This window comes from Vicugna pacos, chromosome 23, assembly GCF_048564905.1.
Source record: "Vicugna pacos chromosome 23, VicPac4, whole genome shotgun sequence".
NCBI lineage: Eukaryota > Metazoa > Chordata > Mammalia > Artiodactyla > Camelidae > Vicugna > Vicugna pacos.
In genome coordinates this window covers 34744445-34761831 of record NC_133009.1, presented here as the reverse complement: position 1 = coordinate 34761831, position 17387 = coordinate 34744445, and the positions used below count along the sequence as shown (strand labels likewise).

The 17387-nt window shown below is 38.1% G+C and overlaps 1 protein-coding gene across 1 annotated transcript; it reads right to left on the bottom strand.

Moving 5' to 3' along the window:
• Window positions 1–8: 8 nt before the first annotated feature.
• LOC102531902 (complement factor H-related protein 1-like) lies at window positions 9–15835 on the bottom strand. The gene is made up of 5 exons (XM_072948261.1): window positions 15774–15835; window positions 13289–13479; window positions 12756–12932; window positions 2375–2548; window positions 9–25 (listed from the first exon to the last, which is right to left on the bottom strand). Exons 1-5 carry the CDS (start codon window positions 15833–15835, stop codon window positions 9–11), a joined length of 621 nt encoding a protein of 206 aa, XP_072804362.1.
• Between the last annotated feature and the right edge of the window lie 1552 nt (window positions 15836–17387).

Genomic DNA, 17387 nt, shown 5'->3' with positions numbered 1-17387 from the left:
AATTACACTCATTGCATTCTGGTTCCTGGGAAAATAATTCAGACAAAAAAAAGTGCTCAAGTAATGCTCACATCTTTCTCTTTAAGTGAAGCCGCCTAGCAAGACAGAAACACCTTTCCCAATCCTGACTCACTACACAAATATACCGTAGAAGGCAGCTGACAGCCCTTCCCCTGCCTTGATCTGCAGAGGCCAAGTAAGGAGCCTGGACTTCCACCCCCAGGCTGAGGGAACAAGACGCCTCTCTCCGTTCTACTGTCAGTGGAGGCCAAGTGGGAAGCCCAGACTTGCACCCTGCATGGCCATAATGGAGGCCTGATAAATAAAAGATTTCAATAAAGTCCTTAGTCTCAAACGGCAATACTCCAAACGCTCAGGATACAATTGAAAATCACTCAACATAGCAAGGACCAGAAAAGCCTCAAAACAAAAAGGAGAATCGACAGAAGACAAACACTGCGATGACACAAATATTGAAATTACTGGACAACAGTTTTTAAAAATCCTACTGAATTTATAGAACTAAAAACCAGAGTAACAGATTTTTTTCTTAAAAAACTAACTGGTTGAACTCTACAATATACTGCAGCTGACAGAAGGATAAGTTAACTTGAATATAAACTAATTTTGAAAATAGACTGAAAAAAATGGACAGAGCTTCGTGGACCTCTGGGAAGACAGCAAAAGATTGAAAAGAAAGGGGTTGGAGATCAAAAAAAGTTTAAAATTATGGTTAAAAATTTCCCACATAGGGCATAAGGCATAAATCTACATACTGAAATATCTGAGTGAATTCCAAAGAAAATAAATGCAAAGAAACTTTCATCAAAATACATAAGACATACCAGATCAAACTGCTGGAATCTAAAGAAGAAGAAAAAAAGTCTCAAAAGCAGCTAGATAGATACTATGCAATTCCTATATGGGAAAATGTTCAAACACCAGCAGGGTTCTCATCCATGGCCACAGAGCCAAAAAGAAGTCACAGCATTTTCCCAAGGCTGGAAGAAAAGAGCTGTCAACCTCAAATTCTGTATCCAGTGATGCTATCCTTTAGGATAAAGGGGAGAAATAAAGACATTCCCAGACACAGGAAGACAGAGAATTTGTCTCCAGCAGACCTCTCCTTAAAGAATTGCTAAAGGAAATCTTCAAGTAGAAAGGAAAATATAACAGAAAAGGGATTGAGAATTTAGTAAAAAGACAATGCAATTGACTTTAAAAATAGGGGTAAATATAAGACTATCTTTTCTCTAATGAGTTTGCTAAATTACGTTTGTGCAAAATTGTATCACTTCATATGGTGCTCAATGTATGTGGAGGAATCACTTAAAATATTTATGTTACAAACGTGAGGAGATTAAATGGGTCTAATGGAAGTAAGATTTCCACATTCCACTTGAAGTGGTAAAATGTCTATACCAGTAGGGTGCGATAAGCCTGTATGTATGTGTTAAAACCCAGAACAACCACTAATAAAACAATGCAAAGAGATATGCTCAGAAGTAACACAGAATATCAAAATTAAACTACTTCATCATGTTGAAAAATCCACAGGAAGGACAAGAAAGGAAACGGGGATAAGAAACAGGAACACACACAAAACAAGCACTAAAATTTTTGGCTGCCATGGTCCCTAATGTGCTAATAGTTACTTGAAATTAAATGGTCTAAATATAGCAGCTAAAAGCTGAAAATGTCGGGGTGGACACGTGAACAAGACCCAACTATATGCTGTCGACAAGAAATTCATTTCAAACATGAAAACATACGTGGGGTCAAGTGAAAAATTGGAAAAAATACATCCCAGGCAAAAGTTCCTTTGAAAACCACAAGTGGCTGATCTGTTGTTTTCTTGGCTCCCCTTACTTCCTGAACTCTAAACACTGACGGGTCCCAGGACCAAGTTCCCAGACTCTATTTAATGTGCACACTAAGTCCTTGAATAAGCTCAGCCAGTAACATGCCTTTACATACAATCCATATGCTGAAGATGCCCAAATTATATCACGTCCTACGTGAGGCCCCAGGTCCCCCTATTCCATGTCTCACAGTGGAATTTCGTGTCAAACTGGAATATGTTGGGGTGTCAGAGGTACGTCTGGTATCTTTAACCCATTTATTCTTCAGGATCTTAATACTTAAGATGGGAAATTTCCCATGATTCCAGCTGTTCAAATCTGGTCACATCTTTCACAAAATAAATATGTCACATTACTTATTCAGTCGACAAAAGAACTGGATTTTAACCGCCACTGTTTCATTTGCATTTCAAAATTATTCCATAAGAACTACTTCCTTATATATATTTATATTAACATATTTTGTCCCTAATAAATTCTCTGATATTGGGGGAGTAGGTAAGGTACTCTACCTTTGCACTGAGGTAGTTTTGTCCAAGTTCCATTTAAACCTGTCACTTCTACGTCCCCAAAAAGGTCATAAGGTTTGAGGCATTCATAACGTACTGTCTCACCAGATTGATATCTAGGCTTCGGGTTTTGTAGAGCAGCATTTTCCACACTGGGTGGATTCACACAGGAAACATCTCCATAGAAAGAAAAAAAATCTCTAAGATAACAATCATTTTGAGTAACACTTCAACAAATGGGATGTTATTCTTGGATACGCATCACTGTTAAATTTTTGAACAGAGGCATTGTCATGCGTCTGCAATAAGAGTGTTAGTCTTTTACCTACATTCTGAAAGACACCAGAGTCAGAATTACATTAAAGAATGGCGGCTGCATCTCCTTCCTTTGGGTGAAAATTTTAAAAAGGTTGGCAATCAATGTACAAGATGATCTCTTGCATTTCCATCTAGTAGCGTTAGTTTACAGAAAGGTGACACACTTTTACTAGTGACAGATCAGGAAGTGACGGGGTAGCCAGTCAAATGAAGCTGCTTGTTGTCAGATGGAGCTGGCCCGCCACCTTGTGGCCATACGTGCAATGGGCACAACTATTCCAGAAACATGGCTGCGAAGGAGCCTGGGAAGAGCCAGGGCAAGTTCAGCCAAGTCTTTCAGTCACATCAAAACAGCATCAAACTCATTGCAGACAGAAGAAAGGAGACTTATTTTCTTACAGAAGCGCAAGAAGCTCACGTTACAGCCCGTACTCGTGTGTAGCAGGAGCTTCTATTTCCACAACTGGCACCAAGGAGCCTGTGATACACAGCATCTACCTGAGTTGTTCCCAGCACGGGCTGCAGAGCTCACTCGAGGGGTTTGTGAGAAGCAAAGACCCCAGACCCTGCCCTGAGCCCTCCCCAGGAGGGATTCTGCAGCTGGGCCCTCGAATGGCTGGTTTCAGCTGGAGTCAGGGAGCAAACGCCACAGAGCTTAACCCCATTCAGTAGGGCGGGTGGCGATTTTAATTGAATGTCCTCAAAAACACCCAAGTTATTCTGTTCAAACACAAACCAACCAACCCCCTACATTGCAGCCGTCATATGGAGATTCTAACACACCAATACTGTCCAATTAAAAAAAAATGTTTAGAAGATTAAATGAAACCCCAAATTTCATTTGAAATCTTTCCTTGGATAGTTCACCCAATAACACTGCTCCATAAAACATATCCCAACTGACAGTCTCCTGACCTTCATTCCTTTTTAGGCCTAGATTCATGAATCCTGTAGATTCATTTTTATACTAATAGTGAATTTCTCTCTCTCTTTGGCAAATTTAACACTTTGCCTAGTAAAGCTCTGTGGTTCTTGAGCTGTTATCTTTGTACATAAAACCTGTGTGACATGCAGTTTTCTGTACTTAGCCCCAGAAATTCACGTTAGTAATTCTGCAGTGGTGAGTAGAAATCTCCCTGATTTAACTAACAAGCAGTCCAGACAAGTCTGATGCAAGTGGTTGCCCTCATCTCAGACAAATGCTGTTTGTCACTGTGACATGCTCATTCACCAAGGGTGGGGGAGGTGTTTCACTCAAGGGATGTTCTAATATTTCTTTTCCACTACAGTGCTTTTCCAAAGGTGGTCCCTGGACCAGTAGCACAGGCATCACTTGGAACTTCTTAGAAATGCAAAGTGAAGCCCCAGTCTACAACTAAGGCATGAGAAAGTCTGGAGGTGGAGCCCCAAAAGCAGGTTAGCCAGCCCTCCAAGTGGTTCTGACGCACTCTTAAGTCTGCCAAGCACTGGTTCCTCAGAGCACCCCAGACCCTTTGGGGCTGTTTGATGGAGCTTCTTCTTGTCCTTCGAATTTCCCCCTCATCCTCCTGACAGACGTCTTTAGGAAAGAATCATGCCCCATGTCTATAACAGTATAAGGGAAAGTGCATGGAATTTCAAAGCACAAGATCTGGATGGGAATCCCAGTTGTCAATTGCTCGGACTAAAACCATGCAAAAGTATTTTTACCCTTTTATTTCCTCATTAAAAATCTGGAGAACATTTATCCGGGGCACAGAGTCAAGACCTCTGACTGAAGCTCTCTCTCATTTGAGCACCCTGCGCAGCTGTCATTGGCACGACTTCCAGGTTATAGATGAGAAGACAGAGACACAGAAGACTCAGGACGTGAACCTGCCGGCTACGTTGCCTAGCCCTGACCCATCGGACACAGACCCTCTCCCAATGTTGCCTTCTCTGCAAATGTGGACAGTGCTTCAATGAGTTTGTTGTGAGGGTTAAATAAGCCGACAGAGTTTAAAAGAATTCCAAAAAAGTAAACATTACATTTGTATGTATTATCTTAGTAGTTTGGTGGATTGAGTGGAATCAGCGCTCATACCTGAAGGTGAGGGAATTCAACACCTAATAGAAGAACAGTTTTGTTTTAAAGCAGCAACCATAAACCATCATGAACAGATGGTTTTAAAAGATAAGCTCAGTGAACTTTTACACTATAAAAGCATAAATTCTAAGAAAATGAAACCAAAAATCTTTAGTTTCATAAAACTAAAAAAGAACAAGTAGAAGTATTATGTAGATAGAAAAAAGTATATATCTTTCCATGAAAAGAAAAGCAAGCATTTATAAAATAGAGGAGAAGGGCAGGTACTTAAGTGGAACTGAACCACTGATTATGCACAAGTCAATGGACCTCAGATTAGAGCCTCTTCTCACAGCCTTGTGAAGTGGTTACTTAGATAAGGAGTGAGACTCCCTCATCTAATGTTTGTGTTTTTGCCCCAAAGAATTTCAGAGGCTCTATTCAATGGAAAGACCACAGGAGTCAAAATAACAACTTAAATTCCCTGGCTTTTGGTTACAGGAATGGGAGCACTACCATGGCCAATGCAATGCAGACAAGCTACCTAGGAAGTTCTTGAAAAAAACATTCATGAAATTAAATCAGATTCACCTTTAAAACTACACTACCGCAAAGGAAAAAAAAATTAAAACACTATAGTCTGCATACTTATTGAAAATAATCGTGAAGAGGCATTTTTGGCTTTGTTTCTAGAGACATTTAGGCAAAACAAATCTCACTGTTTCTCCAGAATACGTAGTTATTTAAATGGATTAAATGTTCCAATCAAAAGACGTGGAATGGATACAGAAACAGGGCTGTCTAAAAGAGATCGACCTCAGAGCTAGAGACACATGCAGGCTGAAATTCAGGGGATGGAAAAAGTACTGTATGCAAATGGAAACCTAAAGAAATCTGCAGTGGCAATATGTATATAAGACAAAATAGTTTTTAAAATAAAGACTGTTACAAGAGATAAAGAACACTACATAATGCTCAAAGGATCAGTCCAAGAAGAAGATACAACAATTGTAAATATATATGCACCCAACATGGGAGCGCCTCAATGTATAAGGCAATTGTTAACAGACATATAAGGAGAAATCGACAGCAACACGATAATAGTGGGGGAACTTAACACCCCACTTACATCAATAGACAGATCATTCAGACAGAAAATCAATAAAGAAATACAGGACCAAATGACACATGAGGCCAGATGGACTTAATTGATATCTACAGAGCATTCCATCCAAAAGCAAGAGAATACCCATTCTTCTCAAGTGCACATGGAACATTCTCCAGAACTGATCACATGTTGGCCCACAAAGCAAGCCACAGTAAATTTAAGACCACTGACATTGTACCAAGCATCTTTTCCAACCACAGTGCTACGAGGTCAGACATTAACTGCAAGAAAACAACTGGCAACACTGCAAACACATGCAGACGAAGCAGTATACTAGCAAACAACCGGGAGATCACTGCAGACATCAAAGAGGAGATCAAAAAATACACTGAGATAAATGAAATGACAAGGATCCAAAACATCTGGGATGCTGCAAAATTAGTTCTAAGACTGAAGTTTATAGCAATAGAAGCCTACCTGAGGAAACAAGAAACATCTCAAGTAAACAACCCAGTATTACTCTTAAAGCAGCTAGGAAAAGAAAAATAAACACAGCCAAAGTTAGTAGAAGAAAGGAAATCATAAGGATCAGAGCAGAAATAGATGAAATGGAGACTAAAAAAATAATAGAAAAGATCAATGAAACCAAAAGCTAGTTCTTAGAAAAGATAAACAAAATTAATAAACCATTAGTCATACTCATCAAGAAAAAAAGGGAAAGGGCCCAAATTAATGAGGTCAGAAAGAAAAAAGAAGTTACAGCCAACACCACAGAAATGCAGGGGATCATGAGGCTGCTATGAGCCACCGTATGCCAACCAAAAGGACAGTGTAGAAGATATGCACAATTTCTTAGAAAGGCACAGTTTGCCAAGACTGACTCAGGAAGAAATAGAAAATATGAACAGACCAGTTACCAGTACTGACATTGACTCAGTTATTATAAAACTCCCAACAAACCAAAGTCCAGGACCAGATGGCTTCAGAGGTGAATTGTCCCAAACATTTAGTGAAGCATTAAGACCTATCCTTGTGAAACTACTAGACAAAATTGCAGAGAAAGAAATATTTCTGAACTCCTTTTATGAGGCCACTGTCGTTACCAAAGGCAGACAAAGATATCACAAAAAATGAAAATTACAGGCCAATATCTTATGACTATAGCTGCAAAAATCCTCAACAAAAGTAGCAAATCGACTCCAACAATGCATTGAAAGGCTCATAGGCCATGATCAAGTGCGATTTATTCCAGGGATGAAGGATTATTCAGTATCCACAAATCTATCAATGTGATACAACACAGTAACAAACTCAAGAATAAAAACGATATGATCATCTCAATAGATGCAGAACAAGCTTTTGATGAAATTCAAATATATGATAAGAATTCTCTGGGAAGTGGGCATAGACGGACCATACCTCAACATAATAAAGGCCATATATGACAAACCCACAGCTAACATCATACTTAATGGTGAAAAGCTGAAAGCATTTCCTCTAAGATCAGGAACAAGACAAGGATGCCTACTCTCGCCACTGTTGTTCAACATAGTTTTGGAAGTCCTAGCCACAGCAATCAGAGAAGAAAAAGAAAAAAAGAGAATCCAAATAGGAAAAGAAGAAGTAACACTGTCACTGTTCATGGATGACATGATACTATACGTAGAACACCCTAAAGAAGTGATCAAAAAACGACTAGAGCTCATCAATGAATTTGGTAACGTTGTTGGATACCAAGTTAATGTATAGAAATCAGTTTCATTTCTATACACTAACAATACAATTCGAGAAAAGGAAATTAAGGAAACAATCCCATTTATGATCTCACCAGAAAAAACAAAATACCTGGGAATAAACCTACCCAAGGAGGCAAAGGACCTGTAAACTGATGAGAAAAATTGAAGATGACATAAACAGATGGAAAGATATACCATATTCTTGGATTGCAAGGATCAATATTGTTATAATGGCAATGTATAGAGTCAATGCAATCGGTATCAAATTGCCAATGATATTTTTCACAGAGCTGGAACAAAAAAAGTTAAAATTTGTATAGAAACACAAAAGATGCCAAATAGCCGAAACGGTCTTGAAAAAGGAGACTAGATCTGGGGAAAACACACTCCCTGACTTCAGTCTGTACTACAAAGCTGCAGTAATGAAAACAGTATGGTACTGGCCCCAAAACAGACAAATTGATCAATGGAACGTGATAGAAAGTGCAGAAATAAACCCACGCACGTATGGTCAATTAATCTACCACAAAGGAGGCAAGAATATACAATAGAGATGACAGTCTCTTCAACAAGTGGTCCTGGGAAAACTGGACAGCTACCTGTAAAGGTCTGAATTTGGAACATTTGCTAATACCATATACAAAACTAAAGTCAAAATGGATTAAAGACCTAAATGTAGACCAGATAGTATAAAACTCCTGGAAGAAAACATAGAACACTCTCTGACATAAATCGCAGCAATATTTTTTTTTGAAACCAGCTCCTAGTGTAATGGAAATAAAAGGAAAAATAAACAAGTGGGATCTAATTAAACTTAAAAGCTTTTGCACAGCTAAGGATACAATCAACAACAAGAAGACAACCCACAGAATGGGAGAAAATATTTGCAAATAATACAACTGACAAGAGACTAATTTCCAAAATATACAAAGAGCTCTTACACCTCAATATCAAAACAAAACAAAACAAACAAAACAAGCAACCCAATCAAAAGATGGGCGTAGGATCTAAACAGACATCTCTCCAAAGTAGACATCCAAATGGCCAACAAGCACATGAAAAGAAGCTCAACATCACTAATAGTTAAGAGAAATGCAAATCAAAACTATAATGGGGTATCACCTCACACCAGTCAGAATGGCCATCATTCAAAAGTCCACAAATGATAAATGCTGGAGAGGGTGTAGAGCAAAAGGAACCCTCCTACACTACTGCTGGGAATGTAAGTTGGTGAAGCGACTATGGAGGACAGTATGGAGGCTTTTAAAAATCTAAAAAAACTTACTATATGACCCAGAAATCCCACGCCTGGGTATATATCTGAAAGAAGATATCATTTGAAAAGACACGTGCACCCCAATGTTCACAGTAGCACTATTTACAACAGCCAAGACGTGGAAACAACCGAAGTGTCCATTGACAGATGACTGGATAAAGAATATGTGGTACACACACACACACACACACACACACAATGGAATACTACTCAGCCATAAAAGTATAAAATAATGCCATTTGCAGCAACATGGATGGACGTGGAGATCGTCATTCTAAATGAAGAAGTCAAAGAGAAAGAAAATACCAGATGATATCACTTATATCTGGAATCTAAAAAAAAAAGACACAAATGAACTTATCTACAAAACAGAAACAGACTCACAGAACAAACTTATGGTTACGAGGAAGTAAATGGGGTGGGAAAGGTAAAATTAGGGGTTCATAATTGGCACCTCTTGGGGAGTGATGAAAATTTTAGCTGTCTTGATTATGGTAGTGGTTTCATGGGTGTACACATCTAATAAAATCATCATATTGCACATCTGAAATGTGTGTACTTTACTGTACAGGAATCATACTACAATAAAAGTGTTAACTGCCCCCTCCCCAAAAGAAATTCTTCCTAATTTTCTATAGCTTTCTTCATCAAATAATAAAGATCTTTATGTAAATAAAGAAGACATTCAAGTGACCTGAAGCCACATGAAAATGTGCTCAACATGACCCATCATCAAGGATACGCAATCTATAATGAGAAGCAAACACTGCTCCACAGCCATCAGAATGGCGAAAACCGAAAGACTTGCAACGCTTAAAGTTGCTGAGGAGGTGGAAGAATTAGAACTCTCACACATTGCTGGTGATCATTCAAAATACTAGTCCAAAGACATGGAAGAACTTTGTAGCAATGTCTTGTATAGTTAGCCCTGCTGCTAGTTTGTTATCCAGCAATTTCACTTCAGATATTCACTCAAGAAAATTGGAATGTATTTCCCCGGCACCCACTAAAAGGCTTAAACAAGACTGTCTACGGCAGGCTTATTCACAAGCAGAAAAAACAACCGAAATTAACACCAACAGGAGCATGAATAAGCAGACTGTGATATATTAATATTAAAACAAAGGAATGCTCTTTTAAAAAATAAATGAATTACTGATACATTCAACTACATCTATGAATTTTTAAAACATAAATTTTGTTGAGTGAAATGTGTCAGACACAAAGAGTACATATTGTTTAATTCCATATATATGTACATACACATGTGTAGATATTGCTTAATGGGAGTTCCACAAGTTCCTTCATGATTTATTTTGTTTTCCGCTTGTTAAAATGCATACTTGGCATACAGTAATATTTAAACTGTAACCAGCAGTTCAATTTTCTTTTTCTACCTAGCGAATAAACATAAACAGAAAATCCTTCTTTTCTCCATTTCACTGCACCCCAGAGCATGCCACAGCTGGATTATGGTAATATTCTCCTAACTGGCCTTCCCCTCTCTTCTTGGACATCTGGATCCATTTTCTAAAGAGTAGCCATAGTGATCTTGTTTCACACTCACTTTCTGTCATTTCCCTGCTTAAAACCTCTAAGAGGTTTCTTTTTCTTTTACTTTTTTAAAAACATCTTTTACTTTTTAATTGAAGTAGAGTCAGTTACAATGTGGCAACTTCTGGTGGATGGTTCAATGTCCCAGTCATGCATATACATACATATATTCATTTTCATAAAAGGTTATTACAAGATATTGAATATAGTTCCCTGTGCTATACAGAAGAAATTTGTTTTTAATCTACTTTTATATATAGTGGGTAACGTTTGGAAAGCTCAAACTCTCAAAGTTGATCTCTCCCCACCCCCTTTCCCCCTGGTAACCAAAAAATTGTTTACTAGGTCTGCAAATCTCTTTCTGTTTTGTAGATGGGTTCATTAGTGTCCTCTTTTTATTCTTTGTTTAGATTCTACATGTGAGTAATATCATATTTTTCTTTCTCTTTCTGGCTTACATCACTTAGAATGACAATCTCTAGGTCCATCCATGTTGCTGCAAATGGCATTATTTTATTATTTTTTATGGGAGATTAGTATTTTATTGTATAAATATACCACAACGTCTTTATCCAGTCATCTGTTGTTGGACATTTAGGTTGTGTCCATGTCTTGGCTATTGTGAATAGTGCTGCTATGAACGTTGGGGTGCGTGTATGTTTAAAAAGTAGAGTTCTCTCTGGATATATGCCCAAAAGTGGGATTGCTGGATCATGTGGTAAGCCTATTTTTAGTTTTTTGAGGAATCTCCGTAGTGTTCTCCATAGCAGCTGCACCAAACTACATGCCCAGCAGCAGTGTGGGAGGGGTCCCTTTTCTCCACAGCCTCTCCAGCATTGATCGTTTGTGGACTTTTGAATGATGGCCATTCTGACTGGGGTGATGTGATGTCTCATTGTAGTTTTGATTTGCATTTCTGTAATAATTAGGAATATTGAGCATTTTTTTTTCAAGTGCCTGTTGGCCATTTGTATGTCTTCATTAGAGAATTGCTTGTTTAGGTCCTCTGGCCATTTTTGGATTGGGTTTTGGTTTTTTGTTGTTAAGCTGTATGAGCTGTTTGTATATTGTGGAGGTTTAACCGTTGTCAGTCACAACATTTGCAAATATTTTCTCCCATTCCATAGACTGTCTTTCTGTTTTGCTTATGGTTTCTAATTGAACGTGGACTAAAATCCAAAATCTTGACCATGGCCCTAAAATTCCTGAATTATTTACTCAACACTTTGCCTCATCATGAGCCACAATGGTCTCCTTGATTTTCTTCAGAGAATACAGGCTTGTGGTGCATTAAGGCCATTTATGGGACTCCTCCTCTGCAGATGTCAACCCTAAGGTTGGGGGAGATTCCTAAACAATCTTACACGAAATATGCCCACCACCTCCAGTCATGTTCTTAATATTATCTTTTATAATGTGCGTGATTCATAATTTTCAGTCGTCAATTTCTTCTTCTTTTTTTTTTTACCATTATTGTTATTTTTACTGTCACTCTCTCACTTGACATTATATAGCCTGTGAATAAAGAGACACTGACTCTTGGAGAGGATTGATTTCCAACACTTACGAAAGTGCTCGGTGTGTAAAAGGTGCACAGAAAATATGGACTAGATGATTTGGTGATGCGTGCAGACACCCTGAGGACGAGAACAGAGCTTGTTCTGAGCAGCTTTGACTGTGCTTTAGGAATCTTACTCCCAGGGTTCCCAAGCCTCTTATTCACTGAAGTAAAATTTAAGTAACATTGAAGCAAAAATATGAGAAATTCCCAGTCAACTTCAACACCAATATATTCTTATTTCTAATATGTTCATATGAAAGAGCTTTCCATATTTTAAACTACAAACTGTAAGTCTAAATTTCAGAATTATGCGGTTGTAACGATGTGGAAATTATTGATACTTTTGTGCTGATCTTTGAAATTTAGCATTTACCAAAAAAAAGATAAGTGCCAAGTACACTTGTTTGCTAAGCCATATGATTTTGCAAATGTGATGTTTTCACTATCTCTATGACAAATTTAACTTATCATGTTATGTCAGCAGATCTTACACAGTTTTACTATAAACATTAACTTTGTGCTGCTTAAACATAGAAGTGTCTTTTAAAGTTTTCCACTGTGTTTTTGCTAGTGTTTTCTATCATTACCTACATTTAATTTATGCAAGCAGAGAAAGTAATTCTTAAAGGATGATCCAAAGATTTGCATGTCTACTTAGACACAGTTGGACCCCTGAAACTAAAAAGGTTATGACAGTAGCAAATAGCATTACTTCACATATTTAATACTGTTATTTCTCCATAAGATGAGAAGAATGAGGGATCGCAGAGGACAGTGTTTTACTTACGGACACGACTGCATTTAGGAGGGAGGGACCAGCCACTTTCTGTACAGGTGATGCCTCTCTGATTATTTGGAAGACTGTAGCCGGTGTCACAGACAATTTGTACAGAGTCACCCTCCTGGTGTATTTGTCCTGAAGATGCAGAATGACCATTTTCCACCCAAGGGAAAAAGCACTGTCCTAAAACCCAAAAGGTGACTGATATAGATGTTGCATTGAAAGAGTATTACATTTTTCATACTTCGAAAGAGAAAACAAGTGCAAAAGTTGGTTTCATAAAAATAAGGCCATGCATGTCAAAATTAATATGCAATATCATTAAGTATTATTTGCATATATAAGAAACATTTTACATCTAAAAATTACTTTCCACAAATATCTTCTTATAAAGGGGAATGGCATATGTCATCTTTGCTGGTCCCCCCAGTACCTGCCACCATGACTGTCTAGACTCTGTGGTGCCTTCAGGCACACCCTCTCCACTGACTGACTACGCTGAACGGTTCATCTGGATAAGGATGGGGGTGTTTACTCACTGAGACACTTTGGAGTTGGGGACCATCCTTTCTCTGTACAGGCTATTAGACTCCAGGGTGATTGTGAAGGAGACACAAATTTGTGATCACAGGTATAGTAGAAATATTTCCCCATGTCAACGGGAAAAGTTTCTTTGTATTTGTTTTCATCGTATATGTTTCCATGTTTTATCTCCGGAAAATCGCAAGTTCTCCCTTGAGAAAAAAAACGGTAATCTACATTAATAAATATGGAACACATGTTACTAATCCCACTGATGAATTTATTATTCTACTCAGTTTAATTATTGCACTGTATCAGTGAGCAGAGATTGGGACAGCCTGTAGTTAGGAGTACAAAGATACGTGAGGGGTTCCTGATGTTTAAGTTCTTTGGAAATATTTCCAAGATGAGAATCACCCAGAAAAATGTAAACACCGAGCAAGAGGATAAAAGTGGTTGTATCGACTAAACCTCCCAGATGTAGGAAGTTTGCTTCTGGCCGGATGGCAGGACTGTCTGTGGCTCTGTGTCCCGTCTTGCGCCTCTCCTTCCTGTGTCCACCACAGATGTCCCCTCAGCATCCCAGCGCTTTCTAGCCCTCTCCTCCCAGGCCGGGTCACATGCTGCGTGGGCTACCTGTGTGAACAACTACATGTGCACGTGTGAATATACATATGTATTCAGGCATTTATGTTTAGTCATACATGTATCTATGGCTGTGTGTAATATTTTCGGTGAAACAGTGAAGATAATTGGAATATTAAATATATTTCCTAAAGGAAAAAATTAGCAACAGAGTATCCCAAGACATATTACTAAATGCTGACGAGTGTCTTCTGAAAGTACCTATGTAAGAATTTAAATATACTTGAGTGGAAAACAGGAAAATAATTTTTGATTATTACTCTACATTTAAAAAATGTAGGGTTGTGTTTATTTACTAAGGCTGCCGTAACACAGCGCTATCAACAGGGTGCCTTAAATAACAAACATTTACTTTCTCACAATTCTAGCGGCCAGTGGTGCAAGATTGAGGTATGAAAAGGTTTGGTTCCTTCTGTGGCCTCTCTCTTGGCTTCTCCCTGTGTCTCCACATGGGCTTCCCTCTCTCTGTCTGTGTCCCGATCTCCCCCCCTCAGACCAACACTAGAGTTATTGACCCAGAGCCCACCCCAATAACCTCATTTTGACTTAATTACCTTTGTAAACAACGTACCTCCCTTTATAGTGACATTCTGAGGTCCTGGGAGTTAGGACTTCAACATACGAATTTTAGAGGACAGAATTCAACCTGTGCCCGCTAAATACACAAAGATGTTTCTACTTACACAACAGTGTGCTTCTACAGGGCGGATTCCTCGCTCTGTTGAGAAGCATTGCTACAACACAAACTCACAGGGCATTTAGCTCAAAGACTCCTTTTAGAAAGAGCTCACGGAAGGAGAAGAGTTTACACTGGACAGGAATCTTTGTTATGTTGTTCTTATTGCTGTTGCTAGTGAAGGAAGTTGCCCCAGTAGAGACTTAAATAACATGCAAAGCCAACCATGCAGCAAATTATTGAAGTGAATTCTTTTTGTAAGTTAAGGAATGAAGCATCGTGATTCACCTTCAGTTCATAAATGGTGCAACGAGGAATCCTAAAGCGTATCAGAGGTTTTGTTTACAGTAACTTGGAAAGGAGATTTGTTTTTTATTTTGAATGAAGTAAGACAGTAAAAAGATATTGTAATGAAGGATTTATAAAATGTTTAAAAGAAGGAGAAAACATAATTACGTTAAGAAAATCTTAAAGATTGTATATATTTATAAAAAGAGCTTTTAGAAGTAATACCTAGAAATACATTCCTTTTAATTTAAAAGTAAGTTAAAGACTCTACAATTCTATTTCTTATGTCTAAAATATAATTATTTAATCTACAACAATTGCATTCAGATAAATTAATATAGACTACTTCACTATAAACGTGAAAACACTTTAGTGAACAATGTCCTAGGGTTAATGCTCTAAAAATTATTTACTGAAATATTAAATCGATCACGATATTAATGACTTAAGTTGTATTAAGGTATAATTAGCATAGTGAACTGAATATATTTGAAATGTTTGATTTAATGAATTTTGCCCTATGAATCCATGAAACCATCACCATGTGCAAGACCATAAAGATACCCATTGCTCCCAAAGTCTTCCTTGCATTAAAAATAAGAACCCTTCATTCATTTTGAAGTCAGAAGGTTCCTAATGTTGTGTGAGCACATTCACTTCGTAATCAGTGTTGAGAGTCTTTTTGATGTAGAAGTCAAAAACCAGAGACAGCATAATTCCTTTTTCCCTTGGAAGAGTATGAGATAATTTTCCTCTAAGGTTACAGTTTGTAAAGATGACACAATACAGTCAATTCCTACTGGCCTATTATTGAAATACAGAGACACGTGAGAGTAGATAAAGCATGAAGTTACGTTTAAAAAGCAAACTGAGGGTTCAGCTCTGTTTTCAACTTACTTTGTCCGTGAGCAGAGGAAAGCCACAGGGGGAGGATGACAGTGGTTAGTAGCAGCATGTCCGATACGCCCACCGGTACGTTCGTACAAGGACCTCCTGTTGTGTTCTTTGGGGTTTTAAATCTGCTTCACTAGCAGTTGTTAAGTGTGACTCTGATTTAAGGGCATTACCATGATGCTAGTTAACTGAGGTCACTTTGTAAATATCAAAGTTCATAGAAGTTTGCAAAATCCATGAATTCCGGGTAGTGGTTTCACAATAATTTCTTGAGTTCATTCCCTGATATGTACGTGTACACCTGTTTTAGGGACGGTAATAGACGGGCTCCCACAGTGATACAAAACACTAATTTTTAAGTTAAGCACTTCTTAAAAAAAGGTGAAGTTCTTAACCCGGTGAATCACGTGAATAACTGAGTCCATGTCACTAGCACCTTCTTCTGTCCTTTACTTACCTTCACCACCTTCTCCACTTAGGGGTCTATGAAGATCAAAGTGTATTTAGAATTAATTTCACCATCTGTGTTTTCTTGTGCTTAAGGCAGCAGTGATTTTTAAAAACTCACATGGGATCACACTAGTGAGTACAAGAGCTTCAGCGTATTCTTGGCATTAAATATTTTTCAACATGCTTTGAGGCACCATTGTTTTAAATAATATCTTCAGGTACATACAATAGCATTGCTTTTATTTTAGGAATGTAACTCAAGAATTCTCACCTGTTCCTTCACTGACACTGAATGCATTGTTTCTTTATTTTTTATATGTATGTTTTTATTTATATAGCCATTTATATTTGTCATCATTTAAAATACAATGACTTAATATGAGAATTCTTTTCAAGCAGATAACAAATATGGAAAATATTGTCACCCTGCATTGAGACTTATTTATTTATTTCCTCACTGTAACTACAATGGTTTCAAACTATTAAATAATTTATTAGGGCATGAAATTAAGGCTTCCAGAACAGCAAAAGAGCGTATATTGGACTAAACATTTTATAAATAAAAATTATAAGCTAACACACATGATTGAACTGACTACATGAGAGAGGGAAAACAAGGAGAAAATAGAAGGTGTTTAAACTCTGAAAGAATGGAGTCAAGTTGTGAGATCTGAACTTAATTATTTTGTGAACTTAGACAACTCACTCACGTCCACGTGGCACATGGATGGTCGAGCTCAAGGAGAAAGCAAGAGTCTCATTTGCGTGACAGTTTAGAGATGCGACTCTGGGGCTGGCAGAACATCTGGCAGGTAAGAAGAGAAATCCATGAAGGACCACCAGGGAAATTCCCCATGATCTTCATTACCTCTCCTTAAAGTATCTACTAGCTCTACATGAGCATTCATGGGGCAAGACTCCAATCATCCCAATGGAAAGAAACTGCTGCAAAGCAGAAAACTAAAAATTTCAAATATGTGCAGTGAGGAGGAGAAGGAGTGGGGAGTTCAAGCCAGCATAGCTCACTGAATACTTCACATTTTGCTTGAACCCAGATGAACATGTCTGGAGTAAATACTATGTCCCTGGACTTGACTGAGGCAACACTGAAACACACCGACCTTAAGGAAAAACAAACCTTAAACCCAAGACCACACGGGGTA